This window comes from Salvelinus alpinus, chromosome 1 (genome assembly GCF_045679555.1).
Source record: "Salvelinus alpinus chromosome 1, SLU_Salpinus.1, whole genome shotgun sequence".
NCBI classification, from domain to species: Eukaryota; Metazoa; Chordata; class Actinopteri; order Salmoniformes; family Salmonidae; genus Salvelinus; species Salvelinus alpinus.
In genome coordinates, this window is record NC_092086.1 from 1,040,596 (window position 1) to 1,068,542 (window position 27,947).

Below are 27,947 nucleotides of genomic sequence, written 5' to 3' on the forward strand. Positions count from 1 at the left end.
GGGTAGTACCCTGTAGACGATGTTGAGGGTAGTACCCTGTAGACGATGTGGATCAGTACCCTGTAGACGATGTGGAGGGTAGTACCCTGTAGACGATGTGGATCAGTACCCTGTATATGATGTGGATCAGTACCCTGTAGACGATGTGGAGGGTAGTACCCTGTAGATGATGTGGATCAGTACCCTGTAGACGATGTGGAGGGTAGTACCCTGTAGACGATGTGGAGGGTAGTACCCTGTAGACGATATGGAGGGTAGTACCCTGTAGACGATGTGGATCAGTACCCTGTAGACGATGTGGAGGGTAGTACCCTGTAGACGATGTGGAGGGTAGTACCCTGTAGACGATGTGGAGGGTAGTACCCTGTAGACGATGTGGATCAGTACCCTGTAGACGATGTGGAGGGTAGTACCCTGTAGACGATGTGGATCAGTACCCTGTATATGATGTGGATCAGTACCCTGTAGACGATGTGGAGGGTAGTACCCTGTAGACGATGTGGATCAGTACCCTGTAGACGATGTGGAGGGTAGTACCCTGTAGACGATGTGGAGGGTAGTACCCTGTAGACGATGTGGATCAGTACCCTGTATATGATGTGGATCAGTACCCTGTAGACGATGTGGAGGGTAGTACCCTGTAGACGATGTGGATCAGTACCCTGTAGACGATGTGGAGGGTAGTACCCTGTAGACGATATGGAGGGTAGTACCCTGTAGACGATGTGGAGGGTAGTACCCTGTAGACGATGTGGAGGGTAGTACCCTGTAGACGATGTGGAGGGTAGTACCCTGTAGACGATGTGGAGGGTAGTACCCTGTAGACGATGTGGAGGGTATTAGCCTGTATATGTCCCTGTAAAATAACCCTCCTTTTATACAACCCTCAGTCTATCTTCTGGTAAAAACATGCTGAACAATTCAGGAGCTCATCTGCTCATTAACTCTCTATCTTTCCTCTGTCTCTCTCTCTTTCACTCTCACTGTCCTCTCTCTCGTTTCTCTCTCTCTCTGTTTCTCTCTCTCTCTTCTCTCTCGTTTCTCTCTTCTCTCTCGTTTCTCTCTCGTTTCTCTCTCTCTCTCTCTCTCTAGAGTTTTTAGCCACCACTTGTTGAAGCTGTGTAAGCTCCACCCCTCTCTGGTTGTGGACCAATCACGGGAGCTGCTGGAGTTTGCTGGAACCACCACTAACATCAACAGCAAAGAAGACCTGTACACACATGTGGTGAGAACTATATACTATAATATATACTATATACTATAATATATACTATATACTATAATATACACACGTGGTGAGAACTATATACTATAATATATACTATACACTATATACTATAATATATACTATATACTATAATATACACACGTGGTGAGAACTATATACTATAATATATACTATAATATACACACGTGGTGAGAACTATATACTATATACTATAATATATACTATACAGTATAATATATACTATACACTATAATATACACACGTGGTGAACTATACACTATATACTATAATATGTACTATACAGTATAATATACACACGTGGTGAGAACTATACACTATATACTCTAATATATATATATATATATATAATATACACACACTCTACTGTACACACTATACTATACACTCTAATATGCACACACCTACTATACACATTATACTATACGCACACTTTGATATACACAATATACTATACACACTCTACTATACTATACACACTCTACTATACACACTATACTATACACTCTAATATACACACACTCTACTATACAGAAACACAGTAACCTTTACAGACACATGGTGACAGATCGAGACACTGTGTGTGTATCTATCTTGTTAACTGGGTGTGTGTGTGTGTGTCTGTGTGTCTGTGTATGTATCTATCTTGTTAACTGGGTGTGTGTGTGTGTGTGTGTGTGTGTGTGTGTGTGTGTGTGTGTGTGTGTGTGTGTGTGTGTGTGTGTGTGTGTGTGTGTGTACTAGGTGTGGGTGCTAGGTGAGTACCTGTCGGTGTCATTTGACTCTCGGTGTTCCGTGGATCTGGTTACTTCCTGTTTCGAGGCATTGGAGGCAGTCCTCTTCGAGATCACTTCCTCTGGAAGCCCCTCCCCCAGGGTGGTTACCTCCTTACTGAGCGCGCTCGCTAAATTGGCTTCCCGTTCCCACGACCTCATACCCAGGTAACACACACACACACACTGCTCACCTACTGCACCATGTAACACACACACACACTGCTGTAGTAGGTCCTCACCTACTGCACCATGCAGCCATCAGGCCCACTGCTGTAGTAGCTCCTCACCTACTGCACCATGCAGCCATCAGGCCTACAGGCCCACTGCTGTAGTAGCTCCTCACCTACTGCACCATGCAGCCATCAGGCCCACTGCTGTAGTAGCTCCTCACCTACTGCACCATGCAGCCATCAGGCCTACAGGCCCACTGCTGTAGTAGCTCCTCACCTACTGCACCATGCAGCCATTAGGCCCACTGCTGTAGTAACTCCTCACCTACTGCACCATGCAGCCATCAGGCCCACTGCTGTAGTAGCTCCTCACCTACTGCACCATGCAGCCATCAGGCCTACAGGCCCACTGCTGTAGTAGCTCCTCACCTACCGCACCATGCAGCCATCAGACCCACTGCTGTAGTAGCTCCTCACCTACTGCACCGTGCAGCCATCAGACCCACTGCTGTAGTAGTTCCTCACCTACTGCAGCCATCAGGCCTACAGGCTCACTGCTGTAGTAGCTCCTCACCTACTGCACCATGCAGCCATCAGGTCCACTGCTGTAGTAGCTCCTCACCTACTGCACCATGCAGCCATCAGGCCCACTGCTGTAGTAGTTCCTCACCTACTGCAGCCATCAGGCTCACTGCTGTAGTAGCTCCTCACCTACTGCACCATGCAGCCATCAGGCCTACAGGCTCACTGCTGTAGTAGTTCCTCACCTACTGCAGCCATCAGGCTCACTGCTGTAGTAGCTCCTCACCTACTGCACCATGCAGCCATCAGGCCTACAGGCTCACTGCTGTAGTAGCTCCTCACCTACTGCACCATGCAGCCATCAGGCCCACTGCTGTAGTAGCTCCTCACCTACTGCACCGTGCAGCCATCAGACCCACTGCTGTAGTAGTTCCTCACCTACTGCAGCCATCAGGCCTACAGGCTCACTGCTGTAGTAGCTCCTCACCTACTGCACCATGCAGCCATCAGGTCCACTGCTGTAGTAGCTCCTCACCTACTGCACCATGCAGCCATCAGCCTACAGGCTCACTGCTGTAGTAGTTCCTCACCTACTGCAGCCATCAGGCTCACTGCTGTAGTAGCTCCTCACCTACTGCACCATGCAGCCATCAGGCCTACAGGCTCACTGCTGTAGTAGTTCCTCACCTACTGCAGCCATCAGGCTCACTGCTGTAGTAGCTCCTCACCTACTGCACCATGCAGCCATCAGGCCTACAGGCTCACTGCTGTAGTAGCTCCTCACCTACTGCACCATGCAGCCATCAGGCCCACTGCTGTAGTAGCTCCTCACCTACTGCACCATGCAGCCATCAGGCCCACTGCTGTAGTAGCTCCTCACCTACTGCACCATGCAGCCATCAGGCCCACTGCTGTAGTAGCTCCTCACCTACTGCACCATGCAGCCATTAGGCCCACTGCTGTAGTAGCTCCTCACCTACTGCACCATGCAGCCATCAGGCCCACTGCTGTAGTAGCTCCTCACCTACTGCACCATGCAGCCATCAGGCCCACTGCTGTAGTAGCTCCTCACCTACTGCACCATGCAGCCATCAGGCCTACAGGCTCAATGCTGTAGTAGCTCCTCACCTACTGCACCATGCAGCCATCAGGCCCACTGCTGTAGTAGCTCCTCACCTACTGCACCATGCAGCCATCAGGCTCACTGCTGTAGTAGCTCCTCACCTACTGCACCATGCAGCCATCAGGCCTACAGGCCCACTGCTGTAGTAGCTCCTCACCTACTGCACCATGCAGCCATCAGGCCCACTGCTGTAGTAGCTCCTCACCTACTGCACCATGCAGCCATCAGGCTCACTGCTGTAGTAGCTCCTCACCTACTGCACCATGCAGCCATCAGGCCCACTGCTGTAGTAGCTCCTCACCTACTGCACCATGCAGCCATCAGGCCATCAGGCCCACTGCTGTAGTAGCTCCTCACCTACTGCACCATGCAGCCATCAGGCCTACAGGCTCACTGCTGTAGTAGTTCCTCACCTACTGCAGCCATCAGGCCCACTGCTGTAGTAGCTCCTCACCTACTGCACCATGCAGCCATCAGGCCCACTGCTGTAGTAGCTCCTCACCTACTGCACCATGCAGCCATCAGGCCAACTGCTGTAGTAGCTCCTCACCTACTGCACCATGCAGCCATCAGGCCTACAGGCTCACTGCTGTAGTAGCTCCTCACCTACTGCACCATGCAGTCATCAGGCCCACTGCTGTAGTAGCTCCTCACCTACTGCACCATGCAGCCATCAGGCCCACTGCTGTAGTAGCTCCTCACCTACTGCACCATGCAGCCATCAGGCCCACTGCTGTAGTAGCTCCTCACCTACTGCACCATGCAGCCATCAGGCCCACTGCTGTAGTAGCTCCTCACCTACTGCACCATGCAGCCATCAGGCCTACAGGCTCACTGCTGTAGTAGCTCCTCACCTACTGCACCATGCAGCCATCAGGCCCACTGCTGTAGTAGCTCCTCACCTACTGCACCATGCAGCCATCAGGCCCACTGCTGTAGTAGCTCCTCACCTACTGCACCATGCAGCCATCAGGCCCACTGCTGTAGTAGCTCCTCACCTACTGCACCATGCAGCCATCAGGCCCACTGCTGTAGTAGCTCCTCACCTACTGCACCATGCAGCCATCAGGCCCACTGCTGTAGTAGCTCCTCACCTACTGCACCATGCAGCCATCAGGCCCACTGCTGTAGTAGCTCCTCACCTACTGCACCATGCAGCCATCAGGCCTACAGGCTGACTGCTGTAGTAGTTCCTCACCTGTTCCTCACCTGTTCCTGCTGTCCTACAGGCTACAGTCACAAAATTACACACTACAGCCGTTCCTAACTCGGTGGTGTGTGTGTGTGTGTGTGTGTGTGTGTGTGTGTGTGTGTGTGTGTGTGTAGGGTTTCTCTGTTCCTCTCTAAGCTTCGTAGCGGAGCAGTCTCCTGGTGTGGCAGCGAGGAGGATGTTGTCGCCGTAGTGACCAGAGGGGAGGAGTTATGGTCGCTGCTGAAACTTCCGAGCGTGGCGCTGAGTGTCCTGACCCCGCCTCCCCTCGCCACTTCCCCCCGCTGGCACCGAGACGCCAACGCATCGCTGCCTCCTCGACTCAGAACGCTGACTGGCCTCACACACACACACGCTAAAATATAATCACAGCTTCACATAGACCTTAAATTATCACCTCGACTCAGAACGCTGACTGGCCTCACACACACACACGCTAAAATATAATCACAGCTTCACATAGACCTTAAATGATCACCTCGACTCAGAACGCTGACTGGCCTCACACACACACACGCTAAAATATAATCACAGCTTCACATAGACCTTAAATGATCACCTCGACTCAGAACGCTGACTGGCCTCACACACACACACGCTAAAATATAATCACAGCTTCACATAGACCTTAAATGATCACCTCGACTCAGAACGCTGACTGGCCTCACACACACACACGCTAAAATATAATCACAGCTTCACATAGACCTTAAATTATCACCTCGACTCAGAACGCTGACTGGCCTCACACACACACACACACACACACACACGCTAAAATATAATCACAGCTTCACATAGACCTTAAATGATCACCTCGACTCAGAACGCTGACTGGCCTCACACACACACACGCTAAAATATAATCACAGCTTCACATAGACCTTAAATTATCACCTCGACTCAGAACGCTGACTGGCCTCACACACACACACGCTAAAATATAATCACAGCTTCACATAGACCTTAAATTATCACCTCGACTCAGAACGCTGACTGGCCTCACACACACACACGCTAAAATATAATCACAACTTCACATAGACCTTAAATTATCACCTCGACTCAGAACGCTGACTGGCCTCACACACACACACGCTAAAATATAATCACAACTTCACATAGACCTTAAATTATCACCTCGACTCAGAACGCTGACTGGCCTCACACACACACACGCTAAAATATAATCACAGCTTCACATAGACCTTAAATAAATTTTGTACTTGTAGATTACCAAAAGTATTAGGGACAGTGACACATTTTTTGTTGTTGTGTACAAAATCATCTGAAACACAACCAAAACAAACAGCAAATACATCCAACAGGTTTGTAGAGTCACAAAGCTTGATGTAGTTATTGAGTGCTATGAATTATGGGACCAAATACTACACTTTTGACTTTTGGTCCCCTAAAATGGGGGGGGGAACTATGTACAAAAAATGCTGTAATTTCTAAATGTTTCACCTGATATGGATGGGAATAGCCTCAAATTAAAGCTGTCTGCACTTTAACCTCGTAGTCATTGTATCATTTCAAATCCAACTTGTTGAAGTACAGAGACAAAACTACAAGATGTCACTGTTCTAATACTTTGAGCTCACTGTATTTGTTTTCACACACACACACACACACACACACACGTGTTTTATAGATCTCTTTTAATCAACAGTTTCTCTTATAGAAATCTCTTAGTTCCTGAGTGAAGATCATAGATACAGTTATACTAGACAGGAATGACACATCTAGATATAGTTATACTAGACAGGACTGACACATCTAGATATGCTAGACAGGACTGACAGCCATCTAGATATAATTATACTAGACAGGAATGACAGACATCTAGATATAGTTATACTAGACAGGACTGACAGACATCTAGATATAGTTATACTAGACAGGACTGACAGACATCTAGATATAGTTATACTAGACAGGACTGACTGAGCCATCTAGATATAATTATACTAGACAGGAATGACACATCTAGATATAGTTATACTAGACAGGAATGACAGACATCTAGACATAGTTATACTAGACAGGACTGACAGACATCTAGATATAGTTATACTAGACAGGACTGACTGAGCCATCTAGATATAATTATACTAGACAGGAATGACACATCTAGATATAGTTATACTAGACAGGAATGACAGACATCTAGATATAGTTATACTAGACAGGACTGACAGACATCTAGATATAGTTATACTAGACAGGACAGACATGTGCCTTCAGAAAGTATTCATTTTGTGTTTCAGCCTGAATTTAAAATAGATTATGATGTTTCTCACTGGCCTAAACAATACCCCATAATGTCAAAGTGGAATTATGCTTTTTGAAGTTTTTACAAATTAATACAAAATGAAAAGCTGAAATGTCTTGTCAATAACTATTTACTACGGAGTAATACTGTGGTACCTTTATACTGACACCTTTTATACTGACACCTTTAAGGAGTAATACTGTGGTACCTTTATACTGACACCTTTACGGAGTAATACTGTGATACCTTTATACTGACACCTTTAAGGAGTAATACTGTGATACCTTTATACTGACACCTTTAAGGAGTAATACTGTGGTACCTTTATACTGACACCTTTAAGGAGTAATACTGTGATACCTTTATACTGACACCTTTCAGGAGTAATACTGTGGTACCTTTATACTGACACCTTTAAGGAGTAATACTGTGGTACCTTTATACTGACACCGTTAAGGAGTAATACTGTGGTACCTTTATACTGACACCTTTACGGAGTAATACTGTGGTACCTTTATACTGACACCTTTACGGAGTAATACTGTGGTACCTTTATACTGACACCTTTAAGGAGTAATACTGTGGTACCTTTATACTGACACCTTTAAGGAGTAATACTGTGGTACCTTTATACTGACACCTTTAAGGAGTAATACTGTGGTACCTTTATACTGACACCTTTAAGGAGTAATACGGTGGTACCTTTATACTGACACCTTTACGGAGTAATACTGTGGTACCTTTATACTGACACCTTTACGGAGTAATACTGTGGTACCTTTATAACGACACCTTTAAGGAGTAATACTGTGATACCTTTATACTGACACCTTTACGGAGTAATACTGTGGTACATTTATACTGACACCTTTAAGGAGTAATACTGTGGTACCTTTATACTGACACCTTTTATACTGACACCTTTAAGGAGTAATACTGTGATACCTTTATACTGACACCTTTCAGGAGTAATACTGTGATACCTTTATACTGACACCTTTAAGGAGTAATACTGTGATCCCTTTATACTGACACCTTTCAGGAGTAATACTGTGAATACTGTGATACCTTTATACTGACACCTTTACGGAGTAATACTGTGGTACATTTATACTGACACCTTTAAGGAGTAATACTGTGGTACCTTTATACTGACACCTTTTATACTGACACCTTTAAGGAGTAATACTGTGGTACCTTTATACTGACACCTTTAAGGAGTAATACTGTGATACCTTTATACTGACACCTTTACGGAGTAATACTGTGGTACATTTATACTGACACCTTTAAGGAGTAATACTGTGGTACCTTTATACTGACACATTTAAGGAGTAATACTGTGATACCTTTATACTGACACCTTTAAGGAGTAATACTGTGATACCTTTATACGGACACCTTTAAGGAGTAATACTGTGATACCTTTATACTGACACCTTTACGGAGTAATACTGTGGTACATTTATACTGACACCTTTAAGGAGTAATACTGTGGTACCTTTATACTGACACCTTTTATACTGACACCTTTAAGGAGTAATACTGTGATACCTTTATACTGACACCTTTCAGGAGTAATACTGTGATACCTTTATACTGACACCTTTAAGGAGTAATACTGTGATACCTTTATACTGACACCTTTCAGGAGTAATACTGTGATACCTTTATACTGACACCTTTAAGGAGTAATACTGTGATACCTTTATACTGACACCTTTAAGGAGTAATAATGTGGTACCTTTATACTGACACCTTTAAGGAGTAATACTGTGGTACCTTTATACTGACACCTTTCAGGAGTAATACTGTGGTACATTTATACTGACACCTTTAAGGAGTAATACTGTGGTACCTTTATACTGACACCTTTAAGGAGTAATACTGTGGTACCTTTATACTGACACCTTTAAGGAGTAATACTGTGGTACCTTTATACTGACACCTTTTATACTGACACCTTTAAGGAGTAATAATGTGGTACCTTTATACTGACACCTTTAAGGAGTAATACTGTGGTACCTTTATACTGACACCTTTAAGGAGTAATACTGTGGTACCTTTGTACCTTTAAGGAGTAATACTGTGGTACCTTTATACCTTTAAGGAGTAATACTGTGGTACCTTTATACTGACACCTTTAAGGAGTAATACTGTGGTACCTTTATACTGACACCTTTAAGGAGTAATACTGTGGTACATTTATACTGACACCTTTAAGGAGTAATAATGTGGTACCTTTATACTGACACCTTTAAGGAGTAATACTGTGGTACCTTTATACTGACACCTTTAAGGAGTAATACTGTGGTACCTTTATACTGACACCGATGGCAAGATGCAGTAGATGATATAGAGTACAGTATATACATATACATTATATTAAGTGGCATTGTTTAAAGTGGCTAGTGATACATTTTTGATCAATTTCCATCAATTCCATTTTTAAAGTGGCTGGAGTTGAGTCAGTATGTTGGCAGCGGCCGCTAAATGTTAGTGGTGGCTGTTTAACAGTCTGATGGCCTTGAGATAGAAGCTGTTTTTCAGTCTCTCGGTCCCAGCTTTGATGCACCTGTACTGACCTCGCCTTCTGGATGATAGCGGGGTGAACAGGCAGTGGCTTGGGTGGTTGTTGTCCTTGATGATCCTTCTGGTAGTTCATTGATTCCTGTCTCTAATTGGACAGAGAGAGATCCTTCTGGTAGTTCATTGATTCCTGTCTCTAATTGGACAGAGAGAGAGATCCTTCTGGTAGTTCATTGATTCCTGTCTCTAATTGGACAGAGAGAGATCCTTCTGGTAGTTCATTGATTCCTGTCTCTAATTGGACAGAGAGAGATCCTTCTGGTAGTTCATTGATTCCTGTCTCTAATTGGACAGAGAGATCCTTCTGGTAGTTCATGGATTCCTGTCTCTAATTGGACAGAGAGATCCTTCTGGTAGTTCATTGATTCCTGTCTCTAATTGGACAGAGAGATCCTTCTGGTAGTTCATTGATTCCTGTCTCTAATTGGACAGAGAGAGATCCTTCTGGTAGTTCATTGATTCCTGTCTCTAATTGGACAGAGAGATCCTTCTGGTAGTTCATTGATTCCTGTCTCTAATTGGACAGAGAGATCCTTCTGGTAGTTCATTGATTCCTGTCTCTAATTGGACAGAGAGATCCTTCTGGTAGTTCATTGATTCCTGTCTCTAATTGGACAGAGAGATCCTTCTGGTAGTTCATTGGTTCCTGTCTCTAATTGGACAGAGAGAGAGATCCTTCTGGTAGTTCATGGATTCCTGTCTCTAATTGGACAGAGAGAGATCCTTCTGGTGTGGAACATACAGGCATTATTTAATCAAAGCCTGTTTCCAGCATGTTAGTAACTGTGGTACTTTTACTACTACTAATAATTGTAACAGTTGGTTGTGGTAATGTCACTATGTAAAGTCAGACCAGATCACTGTTTAGCTAGCACCACGGTAGGTGTGTGTCTCAGTGTCCAGGTGTATACAGGTGTCTCCAGATAGCGTAGTAGTGTGTAGCTGCTCCCATGGCAACGAACAGGTGCCAGATGGCGTGAGCGAATGGGACGACTCCATCGCTCTTAAAGAAGGCCACACCCACTACGTAGAAAACCCCGCCCACCGCCAGCTCACACAAACCTGCCCTGTCCGCCTGCAACAAACACAAACACACGATATCAGGGTTTAGGGGATAAACTCCTTGGAAAGCTTCAACATTGACTTTAGGTAAATGTTTCTGGACGATCACTGGTGTGTGTTACCATGGACAGGATGACCAGTGCAGGCCCCGCCCCCATGGCCACGTATCCTAGTAACTCCACCAGTTTATACCTGCAGGGAGTGACATCAACTGAGATTATCAACGTCGTGTGTGTGTGTGTGTGTGTGTGTGTGTGTAATGTGTGTCTGTGTGTGTGTGTGTGTCTGTGTGTGTGTGTGTGGTACCTGCAGAGGAAGACGTAGCAGTCCTGTGTGTGTGTGTGTGTGTGTGTGTGTGTGTGTGTGTGTGTGTGTGTGTGTGTGTGTGTGTGTGTGTGTGTGTGTGTGTGTGTGTGTGTGTGTGTGTGTGTGTGTGTGTGTGTGTGTGTGTGTGTGTGTGTGTGTGTGTGTGTGGTACCTCTCGTGGAAGTAGAAGACGTACGTGGAGCCGATAACTGCCATGACCCAGATTATCCACCGCATGTGACACGACCATGGACCCAACTCCCTCAGCATTAACCTAGAAACACATGACCCAACTCCCTCAGCATTAACCTAGAAACACATGACCATGGACCCAACTCCCTCAGCATTAACCTATAAACACATGACCCAACTCCCTCAGTATTAACCTAGAAACACATGACCCAACTCCCTCAGCATTAACCTAGAAACACATGACCATGGACCCAACTCCCTCAGCATTAACCTAGAAACACATGACCATGGACCCAACTCCCTCAGCATTAACCTAGAAACACATGACCATGGACCCAACTCCCTCAGCATTAACCTAGAAACACATGACCATGGACCCAACTCCCTCAGCATTAACCTAGAAACACATGACCCAACTCCCTCAGCATTAACCTAGAAACACATGACCCAACTCCCTCAGAATTAACCTAGAAACACATGACCATGGACCCAACTCCCTCAGCATTAACCTAGAAACACATGACCATGGACCCAACTCCCTCAGCATTAACCTAGAAACACATGACCATGGACCCAACTCCCTCAGCATTAACCTAGAAACACATGACCATGGACCCAACTCCCTCAGCATTAACCTAGAAACACATGACCATGGACCCAACTCCCTAAGCATTAACCTAGAAACACATGACCCAACTCCCTCAGCATTAACCTAGAAACACATGACCATGGACCCAACTCCCTCAGCATTAACCTAGAAACACATGACCATGGACCCAACTCCCTCAGTATTAACCTAGAAACACATGACCACGGACCCAACTCCCTCAGTATTAACCTAGAAACACATGACCACGGACCCAACTCCCTCAGCATTAACCTAGAAACACATGACCATGGACCCAACTCCCTAAGCATTAACCTAGAAACACATGACCATGGACCCAACTCCCTCAGCATTAACCTAGAAACACATGACCATGGACCCAACTCCCTCAGCATTAACCTAGAAACACATGACCCAACTCCCTCAGCATGAACCTAGAAACACATGACCATGGACCCAACTCCCTCAGTATTAACCTAGAAACACATGACCATGGACCCAACTCCCTCAGCATTAACCTAGAAACACATGACCATGGACCCAACTCCCTCAGCATTAACCTAGAAACACATGACCCAACTCCCTCAGCATTAACCAAGAAACACATGACCATGGACCCAACTCCCTCATCATTAACCTAGAAACACATGACCATGGACCCAACTCCCTCATCATTAACCTAGAAACACATGACCATGGACCCAACTCCCTCATCATTAACCTAGAAACACATGACCACGGACCCAACTCCCTCAGCATTAACCTAGAAACACATGACCCAACTCCCTCAGCATTAACCTAGAAACACATGACCATGGACCCAACTCCCTCAGTATTAACCTAGAAACACATGACCATGGACCCAACTCCCTCAGCATTAACCTAGAAACACATGACCATGGACCCAACTCCCTCAGCATTAACCTAGAAACACATGACCACGGACCCAACTCCCTCAGCATTAACCTAGAAACACATGACCATGGACCCAACTCCCTCAGCATTAACCTGGAAACACATGACCATGGACCCAACTCCCTCAGCATTAACCTAGAAACACATGACCCAACTCCCTCAGCATTAACCTAGAAACACATGACCATGGACCCAACTCCCTCAGCATTAACCTAGAAACACATGACCATGGACCCAACTCCCTCAGCATTAACCTAGAAACACATGACCATGGACCCAACTCCCTCAGCATTAACCTAGAAACACATGACCATGGACCCAACTCCCTCAGCATTAACCTAGAAACACATGACCCAACTCCCTCAGCATTAACCTAGAAACACATGACCCAACTCCCTCATCATTAACCTAGAAACACATGACCATGGACCCAACTCCCTCAGCATTAACCTAGAAACACATGACCATGGACCCAACTCCCTCAGCATTAACCTAGAAACACATGACCATGGACCCAACTCCCTCAGCATTAACCTAGAAACACATGACCCAACTCCCTCAGCATTAACCTAGAAACACATGACCCAACTCCCTCATCATTAACCTAGAAACACATGACCATGGACCCAACTCCCTCAGCATTAACCTAGAAACACATGACCATGGACCCAACTCCCTCAGCATTAACCTAGAAACAACTCCTCCACGGAAAAGTAGGTTTAGTGTTAAGCTAAAATGCTCTCACAGGTGCAGCCACACACACACACACACACACACACACACACACACACACACACACACACACACACACACACACACACACACACACACACACACACACACACACACACACACACACACACACACACACACACACACACACACACCAGGGGGTGTGCACACACACACACACACACACACCTACCAGGGGGTGTACACACACACACACACACACACACACACACACACACACACACACACACACACACACACACACACACACACACACACACACACACACACACCAGGGGGTACACACACACACACCTACCAGGGGGTGTACACACACACACCTACCAGGGGGTGTACACACACACACCTACCAGGGGGTGTACACACACACACCTACCAGGGGGTGTACACACACACACACACCTACCAGGGGGTACACACACACACACCTACCAGGGGGTGTACACACACAAACACACCTACCAGGGGGTACACACACACACACCTACCAGGGGGTACACACACACACACCTACCATGGGGTGTACACACACACACACACACACACACCTACCAGGGGGTACACACACACACACCTACCAGGGGGTGTACACACACACACACCTACCAGGGGGTGTACACACACACACACCTACCAGGGGGTGTACACACACACACACACCTACCAGGGGGTGTACACACACACACCTACCAGGGGGTACACACACACACACACACCTACCAGGGGATACACACACACCTACCAGGGGGTACACACACACCTACCAGGGGGTGTAGGAAGCAGCGATGAAGAAGTAGATGGCCATTCTGTCACCCATGTGGAAACGCTGCTCCACTTTACTGTAGAGAGACACACAGTTATTATACACAGTTATTATACACAGTTAGTATACACAGTTATTACACACAGTTATTATACACACAGTTATTACACACACAGTTATTACACACAGTTATTACACAGTTATTACACACAGTTATTATACACACAGTTATTATACACACAGTTATTATACACACCGTTAGTATACACATTTATTATACACACAGTTATTACACACAGTTATTACAGACAGTTATTACAGACAGTTATTACACACAGTTATTACACACAGTTATTATACACAGTTATTATACACAGTTATTATACACGCAGTTATTATACACACAGTTATTATACACAGTTATTATACACAGTTATTATACACAGTTATTACACACAGTTATTATACACAGTTATTATACACAGTTATTACACACACTGTTATTACACACACAGTTATTATACACAGTTATAACAGTTATTACACACACAGTTATTATACACACAGTTATTATACACAAAGTTATTATACACACAGTTATTACACACAGTTATTATACACACAGTTATTATACACACAGTTATTACACACACCGTTATTACACAGCTATTATACACACAGTTATTACACACAGTTATTACACACACAGTTGTTATTACACACAGTTATTGCATACACAGTTATTATACACACAGTTATTACACACACAGTTATTACACACACAGTTATTACACACACAGTTATTATACACACAGTTATTACACACACAGTTATTACACACACACAGTTATTACACACACAGTTATTATACACAGTTATTACACACACAGTTATCACACACAGTTATTACACACAGTTATTACACACACAGTTATTACACACAGTTATTACACACACAGTTATTACACACAGTTATTACACACAGTTATTACACACAGTTATTATACACACGGTTATTATACACACAGTTATTACACACAGTTATTATACACACAGTTATTACACACAGTTATTACACACAGTAATTATACTGCGACGACCCTCCCGCTCTGCGACGACCCTCCCGCTCTGCGACGACCCTCCCGCTCTGCGGCGACCCTCCCGCTCTGCGACGACCCTCCCGCTCTGCGACGACCCTCCCGCTCTGCGGCGACCCTCCCGCTCTGCGACGACCCTCCCGCTCTGCGACGACCCTCCCGCTCTGCGGCGACCCTCCCGCTCTGCTGCGACCCTCCCGCTCTGCTGCGACCGTCCCGCTCTGCGGCGACCCTCCCGCTCTGCGGCGACCCTCCCGCTCTGCGACGACCCTCCCGCTCTGCGACGACCCTCCCGCTCTGCGACGACCCTCCCGCTCTGAGACGACCCTCCCGCTCTGCGACGACCCTCCCGCTCTGCGGCGACCCTCCCGCTCTGCTGCAACCCTCCCGCTCTGCGACGACCCTCCCGCTCTGCGACGACCCTCCCGCTCTGAGACGACCCTCCCGCTCTGAGACGACCCTCCCGCTCTGCGATGACCCTCCCACTCTGTCTGACAAATTCTTTCTCTTTTCTCTTGTTCCTTCCTTAATAGGATGTCAGTGGGCAGAGCTGGGAGGGTCGTCAGTGAAATGGGACCTGGGCCTGGGGATATATACACCTTTCCCCCATTCATGGAGGAGACTCTCTGCATACAGACACACTGATTTTGGTTGTGCCATTTTGTTTGTTTGTTTTGTCACCTTTCAACACCCCTCATTATCACATCTCTGCACCCAACCACTCACTTACACTGCTGATTACACACACCACTGTTACTTGTTTATAGTTTACTGTAGTTGCTATTCTCCACGTTGTCTCCCTCTTTGATATGAGCTGTGAGCCGGTTCGTGACGGGCGGGGGGCTCGTCCGGGATAATATCAAATCAAATGTATTTATATAGCCCTTCTTACATCAGCTGATGTCTCAAAGTGCTGTACAGAAACCCAGCCTAAAACCCCAAACAGCAGCAATGCAGGTGTAGAAGCACAGTAATAAGGATGGTTTCTAGATATTTTGGCGCATAGTATTTTGTTGCATTATGACGGGTTTTAACAGGAAGTCTCTCCAGCGCCTCGACCAGCCCAACCGGGGATCTGTCTACCCGACCCGTCCGGATCCAGTCCCAGGGGGATGCATCTCTCCCTTCCCAGGGAGGATGATGGGACGGCAGCATGGTGCCAGGGGTTCCTATTACAGCTGGACCTATACCTGGCCACCGTTCACCCGGCTCCCTCGGGAAGGGAGAGGGTGTCTGCCCTCGTCTCAGGCCTCCTGCCTGGTAGCGCTGGACGCGGACATTGAGCAGGCGTTGCCCGCTCCCCTCCAGGCGAGCCCGCTCCCCTCCAGTGTCCCGTCGGGCATCCGTTCCGTCTGCTGTCCGTGACCAGCATCTATTGGGCCCACACGTCACCCTCCTCAGGTCATCCGGGGATCGGTCGGACGGTGCGCAGTCTGACTGGGAAGTACTGGTGGCCCACCTTGGCAAAGGACGTGAGGGTTTATGTTTCCTCCTGCTCGGTGTGCGCCCAGTGCAAGGCTCCTAGGCACCTACCCAGAGGTAAGTTACAACCCTTACCCGTTCCACAACGGCCGTGGTCGCACCTGTCGGTAGATTTCCTTACCGGTCTTCCTCCCTCACAGGGTAACACCGTGATCCTGGTCGTTGTGGATCGTTTTTCTAAGACCTGTTGTCTCCTCCCTTTGCCCGGTCTCCCTACGGGCACTACGGGGTGCCTGAGGACATAGTGTCTGATCGGGGTCCGCAGGTCACGTCGAGGGTCTGGAAGGCGAGGGCCTTCAGTACCTCGTGGAGTGGGAGGGGTACGGTCCGGAGGAGAGGTGCTGGGTTCCGGTGGTGGATGTGTTGGACCCTGAACTGCTGCGGGAGTTCCACCGTCGCCGGCCGGATCGCCCTGCGCCTCACCCTCCGGATCATCCCCGAGGCTGGGGGCGGCGCGCTGCTGGAGCCGCATGTCAAGGGGGGAGGGGTACTGTCACGACTTCCGCCGAAGTCGGCTCCACTCCTTGTTCGGGCGGCGTTCGGCGGTCAACGTCACCGGCTTTCTAGCCATCACCACTCCATTGTTCCATTTGTTTGGTCTTGTTCCCTGCACACCTGGTTTTCATTCACCAATCAATCTACATGTATTTATTCCTCTGTTCCCCTCCATGTCTTTGTGTGATATTGTAATTGTTACGTGTTTCGTGTGTACACGCCAGGCTGTGTCTTTTCCCGTTATTTCCGTGGTATTTCACGAAGGTTGTTTATTGTAACATTTGCTCATTGTTTGTGACTGTTTCGCGCCTTGCACTTTTTCCCTTTGGCTGGAGGTTTTGACGCAGTGGCGTCCGTCTGTTTTATTGCCTCGACCCAAATAAAGTGTGCGCCTGTTCACAACTCTCTGCATCTGACTTCTCCACCAGTAGCGCTCACCGTGACAGTTCGGAGAGATGTGGGCCCCGCCCACTCAGACACTCTGGTTCACGGGCAGAGTTTCATTCATCTAGGGTTGAGCATGGCTCCCGTGGTAAAGCTGACTTCAGTCAAGAGTGTCACTACTGTCAGGGTTCCTGTTCTCAGGGCTAAGAGTAAATTCAGTACTCGTGCTAAAGTTAAACATAAGCCTATGGCGTTAGCAGCGCCTGTCCCACATCAGTTCACTCCTGTCACTCCGTCTCATGCCCAGGGGCGTGTGAAAGTCCCAGTTGAACCAGATTATTTCCCTTTCATTACGGAGGGTTTTAGTATCTCTGTTAGGAAGTAGCGACCCAGTGCCGTTGAAGATCCTGTGACACAGGTACCTCTTGAGTCGTTTGCTGTAGTCTGTGTTACCCTTCTCTGCTGAGACTGATTGGGGGAATAGGTTTGAACACTCTGTCAGTTCCATTACATAACCTGAGGTTGAATACTGAACTGGTGAAAGGTGAGGTTGTTGTGGGGTCCTTCGTGTGTATTGAGGGTATCAACGTTATCCTTGGGAATAACTTGGCAGGTGAGCGTGTGTGGCGTGTCTCCATCTCTAGTGGTTTCATCTAAGTCGTCTCCTGTAGGGATTACCGATGAGAGAGAATTTCCCAGAGGTGATCTCTGCGTGCACGGTGACGCCTTCCATGAGCCGTGGCGACCTGGTCACTGCGCCAGCTAACGGTGATGTTACAAAGAAATCTGGCACTACTTTTCCTGTGATCCCGTTATCTGTGCTCCGATTTAACAACAATCCAAAACAGACAAATAATGAAAAATGGTTTGATTATATAAACATAGGAATATATCCAACCAGAAACACAGAGGGCCAGACAACCAGGATCTGCTCCTTCAGTATTGGGAAACACTAATGGAATCCAGACAGACTCTCAGAACATAGACAACCAGGATCTGCTCCTTCAGTATTGGGAAACACTAATGGAATCCAGACAGACTCTCAGAACATAGACAACCAGGATCTGCTCCTTCAGTATTGGGAAACACTAATGGAATCCAGACAGACCCTCAGAACATAGACAACCAGGATCTGCTCCTTCAGTATTGGGAAACACTAATGGAATCCAGACATACAACGTTTAAACACCAAATAATGCATGTAGAGCAGAATTAGGCCGATACCCGCTAATTATCATAATCCAGACAACCACCTAAAAGGAAGCGATTCCCAAACCTTCCATAACAAAGCCCTCACCTACAGAGAGATGAACCTGGAGAAGAGTCCCCTAAGCAAGCTGGTCCTGCGGCTCTGTTCACAAACACAAACAGGGCCCCAGGACAGCAACACAATTAGGCCCAACAACCAAATCATGTGAAAACAAAAATATATTTACTTTGGAAAGAATTAACAAAAAAACAGAGCAAACAAGAATGCTCTTTGGCCCTAAACAGAGAGTACACAGTGGCAGAATACCTGACCACTGTGACTGACCCTAAACAGAGAGTACACAGTGGCAGAATACCTGACCACTGTGACTGACCCTAAACAGAGAGTACACAGTGGCAGAATACCTGACCACTGTGACTGACCCTAAACAGAGAGTACACAGTGGCAGAATACCTGACCACTGTGACTGACCCTAAACAGAGAGTACACAGTGGCAGAATACCTGACCCTAAACAGAGAGTACACAGTGGCAGAATACCTGACCACTGTGACTGACCCTAAACAGAGAGTACACAGTGGCAGAATACCTGACCACTGTGACTGGCCCTAAACAGAGAGTACACAGTGGCAGAATACCTGACCACTGTGACTGACCCTAAACAGAGAGTACACAGTGGCAGAATACCTGACCACTGTGACTGACCCTAAACAGAGAGTACACAGTGGCAGAATACCTGACCACTGACTGACCCTAAACAGAGAGTACACAGTGGCAGAATACCTGACCACTGTGACTGACCCTAAACAGAGAGTACACAGTGGCAGAATACCTGACCACTGTGACTGACCCTAAACAGAGAGTACACAGTGGCAGAATACCTGACCACTGTGACTGACCCTAAACAGAGAGTACACAGTGGCAGAATACCTGACCACTGTGACTGACCCTAAACAGAGAGTACACAGTGCCAGAATACCTGACCACTGTGACTGACCCTAAACAGAGAGTACACAGTGGTAGAATACCTAACCACTGTGACTGGCCCTAAACAGAGAGTACACAGTGGCAGAATACCTGACCACTGTGACTGACCCTAAACAGAGAGTACACAGTGGCAGAATACCTGACCACTGTGACTGACCCTAAACAGAGAGTACACAGTGGCAGAATACCTGACCACTGTGACTGACCCTAAACAGAGAGTACACAGTGGCAGAATACCTGACCACTGTGACTGACCCTAAACAGAGAGTACACAGTGGCAGAATACCTGACCACTGTGACTGACCCTAAACAGAGAGTACACAGTGGCAGAATACCTGACCACTGTGACTGGCCCTAAACAGAGAGTACACAGTGGCAGAATACCTGGCCACTGTGACTGACCCTAAACAGAGAGTACACAGTGGCAGAATACCTGACCACTGTGACTGACCCTAAACAGAGAGTACACAGTGGCAGAATACCTGACCACTGTGACTGACCCTAAACAGAGAGTACACAGTGGCAAAATACCTGACCACTGTGACTGACCCTAAACAGAGAGTACACAGTGGCAGAATACCTGACCACTGTGACTGGCCCTAAACAGAGAGTACACAGTGGCAGAATACCTGACCACTGTGACTGGCCCTAAACAGAGAGTACACAGTGGCAGAATACCTGACCACTGTGACTGGCCCTAAACAGAGAGTACACAGTGGCAGAATACCTGACCACTGTGACTGACCCTAAACAGAGAGTACACAGTGGCAGAATACCTGACCACTGTGACTGGCCCTAAACAGAGAGTACACAGTGGCAGAATACCTGACCACTGTGACTGGCCCTAAACAGAGAGTACACAGTGGCAGAATACCTGACCACTGTGACTGGCCCTAAACAGAGAGTACACAGTGGCAGAATACCTGACCACTGTGACTGACCCTAAACAGAGAGTACACAGTGGCAGAATACCTGAGCACTGTGACTGGCCCTAAACAGAGAGTACACAGTGGCAGAATACCTGACCACTGTGACTGACCCTAAACAGAGAGTACACAGTGGCAGAATACCTGACCACTGTGACTGACCCTAAACAGAGAGTACACAGTGGCAGAATACCTGACCACTGTGACTGACCCTAAACAGAGAGTACACAGTGGCAGAATACCTGACCACTGTGACTGGCCCTAAACAGAGAGTACACAGTGGCAGAATACCTGACCACTGTGACTGACCCTAAACAGAGAGTACACAGTGGCAGAATACCTGACCAGTGTGACTGGCCCTAAACAGAGAGTACACAGTGGCAGAATACCTGACCACTGTGACTGACCCTAAACAGAGAGTACACAGTGGCAGAATACCTGACCACTGTGACTGACCCTAAACAGAGAGTACACAGTGGCAGAATACCTGACCACTGTGACTGACCCTAAACAGAGAGTACACAGTGGCAGAATACCTGACCACTGTGACTGACCCTAAACAGAGAGTACACAGTGGCAGAATACCTGACCACTGTGACTGACCCTAAATGAACAGAAACTTTGACTATGTACTGTGAACATAGCCTTGCTATTGAGAAAGGTCACTGTTTGCTCTCAAGAGAAGACAGGCTATGTGCAACACTGCCCACAAAATGAGGTGGAAACTGATCTGCACTTCCTAACCTCCTGCCAAATGTATGACCATATTAGAGAGACATATTTCCCTCAGATTACACAGATCCACAAAGAATTCGAAAACAAATCCAATTTTGATAAACTCCCATATCTACTGGGTGAAATACCATAGTGTGACATCACAGCAGCAAGATTTGTGACCTGTTGCCACAAGAAAAGGGCAACCAGTGAAGAACAAACACCATTGTAAATACAACCCATATTGATGTTGATTTATTTTCCCTTTTGTACATTAACCATTTGTACATTGTTACAACACTGACATTTGAAATGTCTCTATTCCTTTGGACCTTCTGTGAGTGTAATGTTTACTGTTCAGTTTGTGTTGTCTATTTCATCTATTTCACTTGCTTTGGCAATGTAAACATATGTTTCCCACACCAATAAAGCCCCTTAAATTGAATTTGAAATTGAGATAAAGACAGAGATATTAACCGGAGGTGTCTGACCAGAGATACTAACCGGAGGTGTCTGATGCTAACCGGAGGTGTCTGATCTTCCAGACCACGGTGTGAAACAGAGATACTAACCGGAGGTGTCTGATCTTCCAGACCACGGTGTGAAACAGAGATAATAACCGGAGGTGTCTGACCAGAGATACTAACCGGAGGTGTCTGACCAGAGATACTAACCGGAGGTGTCTGATCTTCCAGACCACGGTGTGAAACAGAGATACTAACCGGAGGTGTCTGTTCTTCCAGGCCACAGTGTGAAACAGAGATACTAACCGGAGGTGTCTGATCTTCCAGGCCACAGTGTGAAACAGAGATACTAACCGGAGGTGTCTGACCAGAGATACTAACCGGAGGTGTCTGACCAGAGATACTAACCGGAGGTGTCTGATCTTCCAGACCACGGTGTGAAACAGAGATACTAACCGGAGGTGTCTGATACTAACCGGAGGTGCCTGATCTTCCAGACCACGGTGTGAAACAGAGATACTAACCGGAGGTGTCTGATCTTCCAGACCACGGTGTGAAACAGAGATACTAACCGGAGGTGTCTGATACTAACCGGAGGTGTCTGATCTTCCAGGCCACGGTGTGAAACAGAGATACTAACCGGAGGTGTCTGATACTAACCGGAGGTGTCTGATCTTCCAGACCACGGTGTGAAACAGAGATACTAACCGGAGGTGTCTGTTCTTCCAGGCCACGGTGTGAAACAGAGATACTAACCGGAGGTGTCTGACCAGAGATACTAACCGGAGGTGTCTGACCAGAGATACTAACCGGAGGTGTCTGATCTTCCAGACCACGGTGTGAAACAGAGATACTAACCGGAGGTGTCTGATACTAACCGGAGGTGTCTGATCTTCCAGGCCACGGTGTGAAACAGAGATACTAACCGGAGGTGTCTGATACTAACCGGAGGTGCCTGATCTTCCAGACCACGGTGTGAAACAGAGATACTAACCGGAGGTGTCTGATCAGAGATACTAACCGGAGGTGTCTGATCTTCCAGGCCACGGTGTGAAACAGAGATACTAACCGGAGGTGTCTGATCTTCCAGACCACGGTGTGAAACAGAGATACTAACCGGAGGTGTCTGATACTAACCGGAGGTGTCTGATCTTCCAGACCACGGTGTGAAACAGAGATACTAACCGGAGGTGTCTGATACTAACCGGAGGTGTCTGATCTTCCAGGCCACGGTGTGAAACAGAGATACTAAACGGAGGTGTCTGATACTAACCGGAGGTGTCTGATCTTCCAGGCCACGGTGTGAAACAGAGATACTAACCAGAGGTGTCTGATACTAACCGGAGGTGTCTGATCTTCCAGACCACGGTGTGAAACAGAGATACTAACCGGAGGTGTCTGATGCTAACCGGAGGTGTCTGATCTTCCAGGCCACGGTGCGAAACAGAGATACTAACCGGAGGTGTCTGATCTTCCAGACCACGGTGCGAAACAGAGATACTAACCGGAGGTGTCTGATCTTCCAGGCCACGGTGCGAAACAGAGATACTAACCGGAGGTGTCTGATACTAACCGGAGGTGTCTGATCTTCCAGACCACGGTGTGAAACAGAGATACCAACCGGAGGTGTCTGATCAGAGATACTAACCTGAGGTGTCTGATACTAACCGGAGGTGTCTGATCTTCCAGACCACGGTGTGAAACAGAGATACCAACCGGAGGTGTCTGATACTAACCGGAGGTGTCTGATCTTCCAGACCACGGTGTGAAACAGAGATACTAACCGGAGGTGTCTGATACTAACCGGAGGTGTCTGATCTTCCAGACCACGGTGCGAAACAGAGATACTAACCGGAGGTGTCTGATACTAACCGGAGGTGTCTGATCTTCCAGGCCACGGTGTGAAACAGAGATACTAACCGGAGGTGTCTGATACTAACCGGAGGTGTCTGATCTTCCAGACCACGGTGTGAAACAGAGATACTAACCGGAGGTGTCTGATACTAACCGGAGGTGTCTGATCTTCCAGACCACGGTGTGAAACAGAGATACTAACCGGAGGTGTCTGATACTAACCGGAGGTGTCTGATACTAACCGGAGGTGTCTGATCTTCCAGACCACGGTGTGAAACAGAGATACTAACCGGAGGTGTCTGATCTTCCAGGCCACGGTGTGAAACAGAGATACTAACCGGAGGTGTCTGATCTTCCAGACCACGGTGTGAAACAGAGATACTAACCGGAGGTGTCTGATACTAACCGGAGGTGCCTGATCTTCCAGACCACGGTGTGAAACAGAGATACTAACCGGAGGTGTCTGATACTAACCGGAGGTGTCTGATCTTCCAGACCACGGTGTGAAACAGAGATACTAACCGGAGGTGTCTGATCAGAGATACTAACCGGAGGTGTCTGATACTAACCGGAGGTGTCTGATCTTCCAGACCACGGTGTGAAACAGAGATACTAACCGGAGGTGTCTGATACTAACCGGAGGTGTCTGATCTTCCAGACCACGGTGTGAAACAGAGATACTAACCGGAGGTGTCTGATACTAACCGGAGGTGTCTGATCTTCCAGACCACGGTGTGAAACAGAGTGGAGGAGATGAATAGACCACTAAGCCCCGCCCCGTACAACCAGGCAGCAGCAGCCTGCCATTGGTCCACAGACAGGAAGTAGAGTACAGACCCGCCCACCAGGCTGGGGATGATCCAGAGCTGTGGAGGATCATGGGTAAACAAGGCATTATGGGTAGAACCAGGCACAGCAGGGTGAACAGCAGCTGTGTTTCCAGAGATAAGAGATGAATCTGTAGACAGGTTGTGTGTGTAACTCACTCCATGTGTGGCACAGTTGGCAGCGTGTTCGTAGTCAGTAGGCTGGTATCTCCTACTGGATGGAACTCTGCCATTCATGAACCTGGAACACACAGGATACTCACTGGACATGTTTTATGTGTCTCCTGGCCTCTATAAGTCGTGTCAGACTCCTGGCCTCTATAAGTCGTGTCAGACTCCTGGCCTCTATAAGTCGTGTCAGACTCCTGGCCTCTATAAGTCGTGTCAGACTCCTGGCCTCTATAAGTCGTGTCAGACTCCTGGCCTCTATAAGTCGTGTCAGACTCCTGGCCTCTATAAGCCGTGTCAGACTCCTGGCCTCTATAAGTAGTGTCAGACTCCTGGCCTCTATAAGTAGTGTCAGACTCCTGGCCTCTATAAGTCGTGTCAGACTCCTGGCCTCTATAAGTCGTGTCAGACTCCTGGCCTCTATAAGTCGTGTCAGACTCCTGGCCTCTATAAGTCGTGTCAGACTCCTGGCCTCTATAAGTCGTGTCAGACTCCTGGCCTCTATAAGTCGTGTCAGACTCCTGGCCTCTATAAGTAGTGTCAGACTCCTGGCCTCTATAAGTCGTGTCAGACTCCTGGCCTCTATAAGTCGTGTCAGACTCCTGGCCTCTATAAGTCGTGTCAGACACTGCTGAGCTCTGACATCCACGTTAAAACCTTACTTGCTAGTGTGTGTGTGTGTGTGTGTGTGTGTGTGTGTGTGTGTGTGTGTGTGTGTGTGTGTGTGTGTGTGTGTGTGTGTGTGTGTGTGTGTGTGTGTGTCTTTAATCAGCAGTAAATCTCTCAATCCCGGTTTACAGAGAGAGGCACATCTGGACATGTTATGAAACCACATTTCAGAAGTCAACACACACATCGCAGGGTTCAGGGTAGTGCTGCTGGACGCCAGGTCAGGTTATACACACACACATCGCAGGTTATCTGATTCCACACAGGGTCCCTTAGGCCTAGCAGAAGCTGTGTGACAGGGTAATGTTCAGGGTAGCTATTTACTTCCATGTTGTGGTTGTTAAATTGCGTCATTCCACACATTGTGTTAAATCTGTTTGTATTTTCTCTAAATCCCTTTCAGTATTTTCTCTAAATCCCTTCCAGTAATTCCGCTCCCTGTATCTCCCCCTCCAACTCTGCCTATATCTCCCCCTCCAACTCTGCCTATATCTCCCCCTCCAACTCTGCCTATATCTCCCCCTCCAACTCTCCCTATATCTCCCCCTCCAACTCTGCCTATATCTCCCCCTCCAACTCTCCCTATATCTCCCCTCCATCTCTCACTCCCTCTCTCTACCTCCATCTCCCCTCCATCTTTCTCTCCCTACTCTCTCCCTCTCTCTTCCTGCCTATATCGCTCCCCATATCTCCCCTCCCTACTCTCTCCCTCTCTCTTCCTGTCTTTCTCTCCCTCTCTCTTCCTGTCTTTCTCTCTCATTAGTGTGAGCGGCCAAGGCTGATCTAACGACCCTCCTATGGTATCAACGTTATAATGGAGCACACACACTAGGGGGGTGGCTGTGTCCACCTCGGCTGGGCTTGAACTTTCACCTGCTCTCTCTCTCACATTCCGCTTGTTGCGTTAGAATGGGAACCTATAATCTGTACCAGTGAACAGAATGTTAGTAACGCTGAATATCAGACGTCTGATCCACTAGATCTTTAAATCTAAGAGGTTTCTGAATCCTGCTAGTGGCAAGACACACACACACACACACACATACACACACACACACACATACACTTGTCCCCAAGCGCATCGGTGCACATGGCTTCACATCAGCTATCAGACACCTAACCCCAACCGTCAACCAACCTAACTCCAACCGTCAACCAACCTAACCCCAATCATCAACCAACCTAACCCCAACCATCAACCAACCCAACCATTAACCAACCTAACCTCAACCAACCCAACCCCAACCTTCAACCAACCTAACCCCAACCGTCAACCAACCCAACCCCAACCATCAACCAACCCAACCATTAACCAACCTAACCTCAACCAACCCAACCCCAACCTTCAACCAACCTAACCCCAACCGTCAACCAACCCAACCCCAACCATCAACCAACCCAACCATTAACCAACCTAACCTCAACCAACCCAACCCCAACCTTCAACCAACCCCAACTGTCAACCAACCCAACCATTAACCAACCTAACCTCAACCAACCCAACCCCAACCATCAACCAACCCAACCATTAACCAACCTAACCTCAACCAACCCAACCCCAACCTTCAACCAACCCCAACTGTCAACTAACCGACAAACAACAATATTAGTTAAGAAGTTCAATAAACTGTCACTTTATCAGAGAAATATGAATTCCTCTGTCTAGAATAATATTCTGCCTACCTTCCATATCGGCTCTTCTTAAAGTCCATACCGGTGACAACATGTATTCATCTGTTTCACTCGCCCCCGTTACTGTTCTCAACTAGCGAGGCCGCAACGGATTTCCCCGTGCGTCTGAACACAAACAGGCGGGAGGGAGGGAGGGACTCACATACTCTGCTGCTACTCTGTTTATTATCTATCTTGATTGCCAAGTCACTTTTACCCATACCTACTCAGAGAGGCTGCTGCTTACATTAAGACCCAATCACGGGCCACTTTAATAAATGGATCACTTGTCACGTTATACAATGCCACTCTAAATAACGCCACTTTAATAATGTCTACATATCTTACATTACTCATATCATTGTATTTACTGTATTTTATACCATCTACTGCATCTTGTCTATGCCGCTCATCCATATATTCTATGTACATATTCTCATTCACCCCTTTAGATGTGTGTGTATTAGGTAGTTGTTGGGGATTATTAGATTA

General features: G+C 47.3%; 2 protein-coding genes across 2 annotated transcripts in view; one reads left to right on the plus strand and one right to left on the minus strand.

The window, feature by feature from the left end:
- ap5z1 (adaptor related protein complex 5 subunit zeta 1) overlaps positions 1-6,561 on the plus strand; it is a 102,682-nt gene extending 96,121 nt beyond the window's left edge. Inside the window, exons 15-17 of the mRNA XM_071390394.1 lie at positions 1,093-1,225; positions 1,991-2,187; positions 5,164-6,561. Of these exons, the coding sequence (XP_071246495.1) occupies positions 1,093-1,225; positions 1,991-2,187; positions 5,164-5,413 (580 nt within the window). The 3' untranslated portion in view covers positions 5,414-6,561. The remainder of the gene's footprint in view (positions 1-1,092; positions 1,226-1,990; positions 2,188-5,163) is intronic.
- A 130-nt stretch (positions 6,562-6,691) lies between these two features.
- LOC139568524 (monocyte to macrophage differentiation factor 2-like) lies at positions 6,692-27,603 on the minus strand. The gene is made up of 8 exons (XM_071390406.1): positions 27,468-27,603; positions 25,107-25,188; positions 24,826-24,986; positions 14,511-14,585; positions 11,452-11,553; positions 11,096-11,165; positions 8,391-10,986; positions 6,692-8,214 (listed from the first exon to the last, which is right to left on the minus strand). Exons 1-7 carry the CDS (start codon positions 27,494-27,496, stop codon positions 10,804-10,806), a joined length of 702 nt encoding a protein of 233 aa, XP_071246507.1. The 5' UTR covers positions 27,497-27,603; the 3' UTR covers positions 6,692-8,214; positions 8,391-10,803.
- Positions 27,604-27,947: the final 344 nt, after the last annotated feature.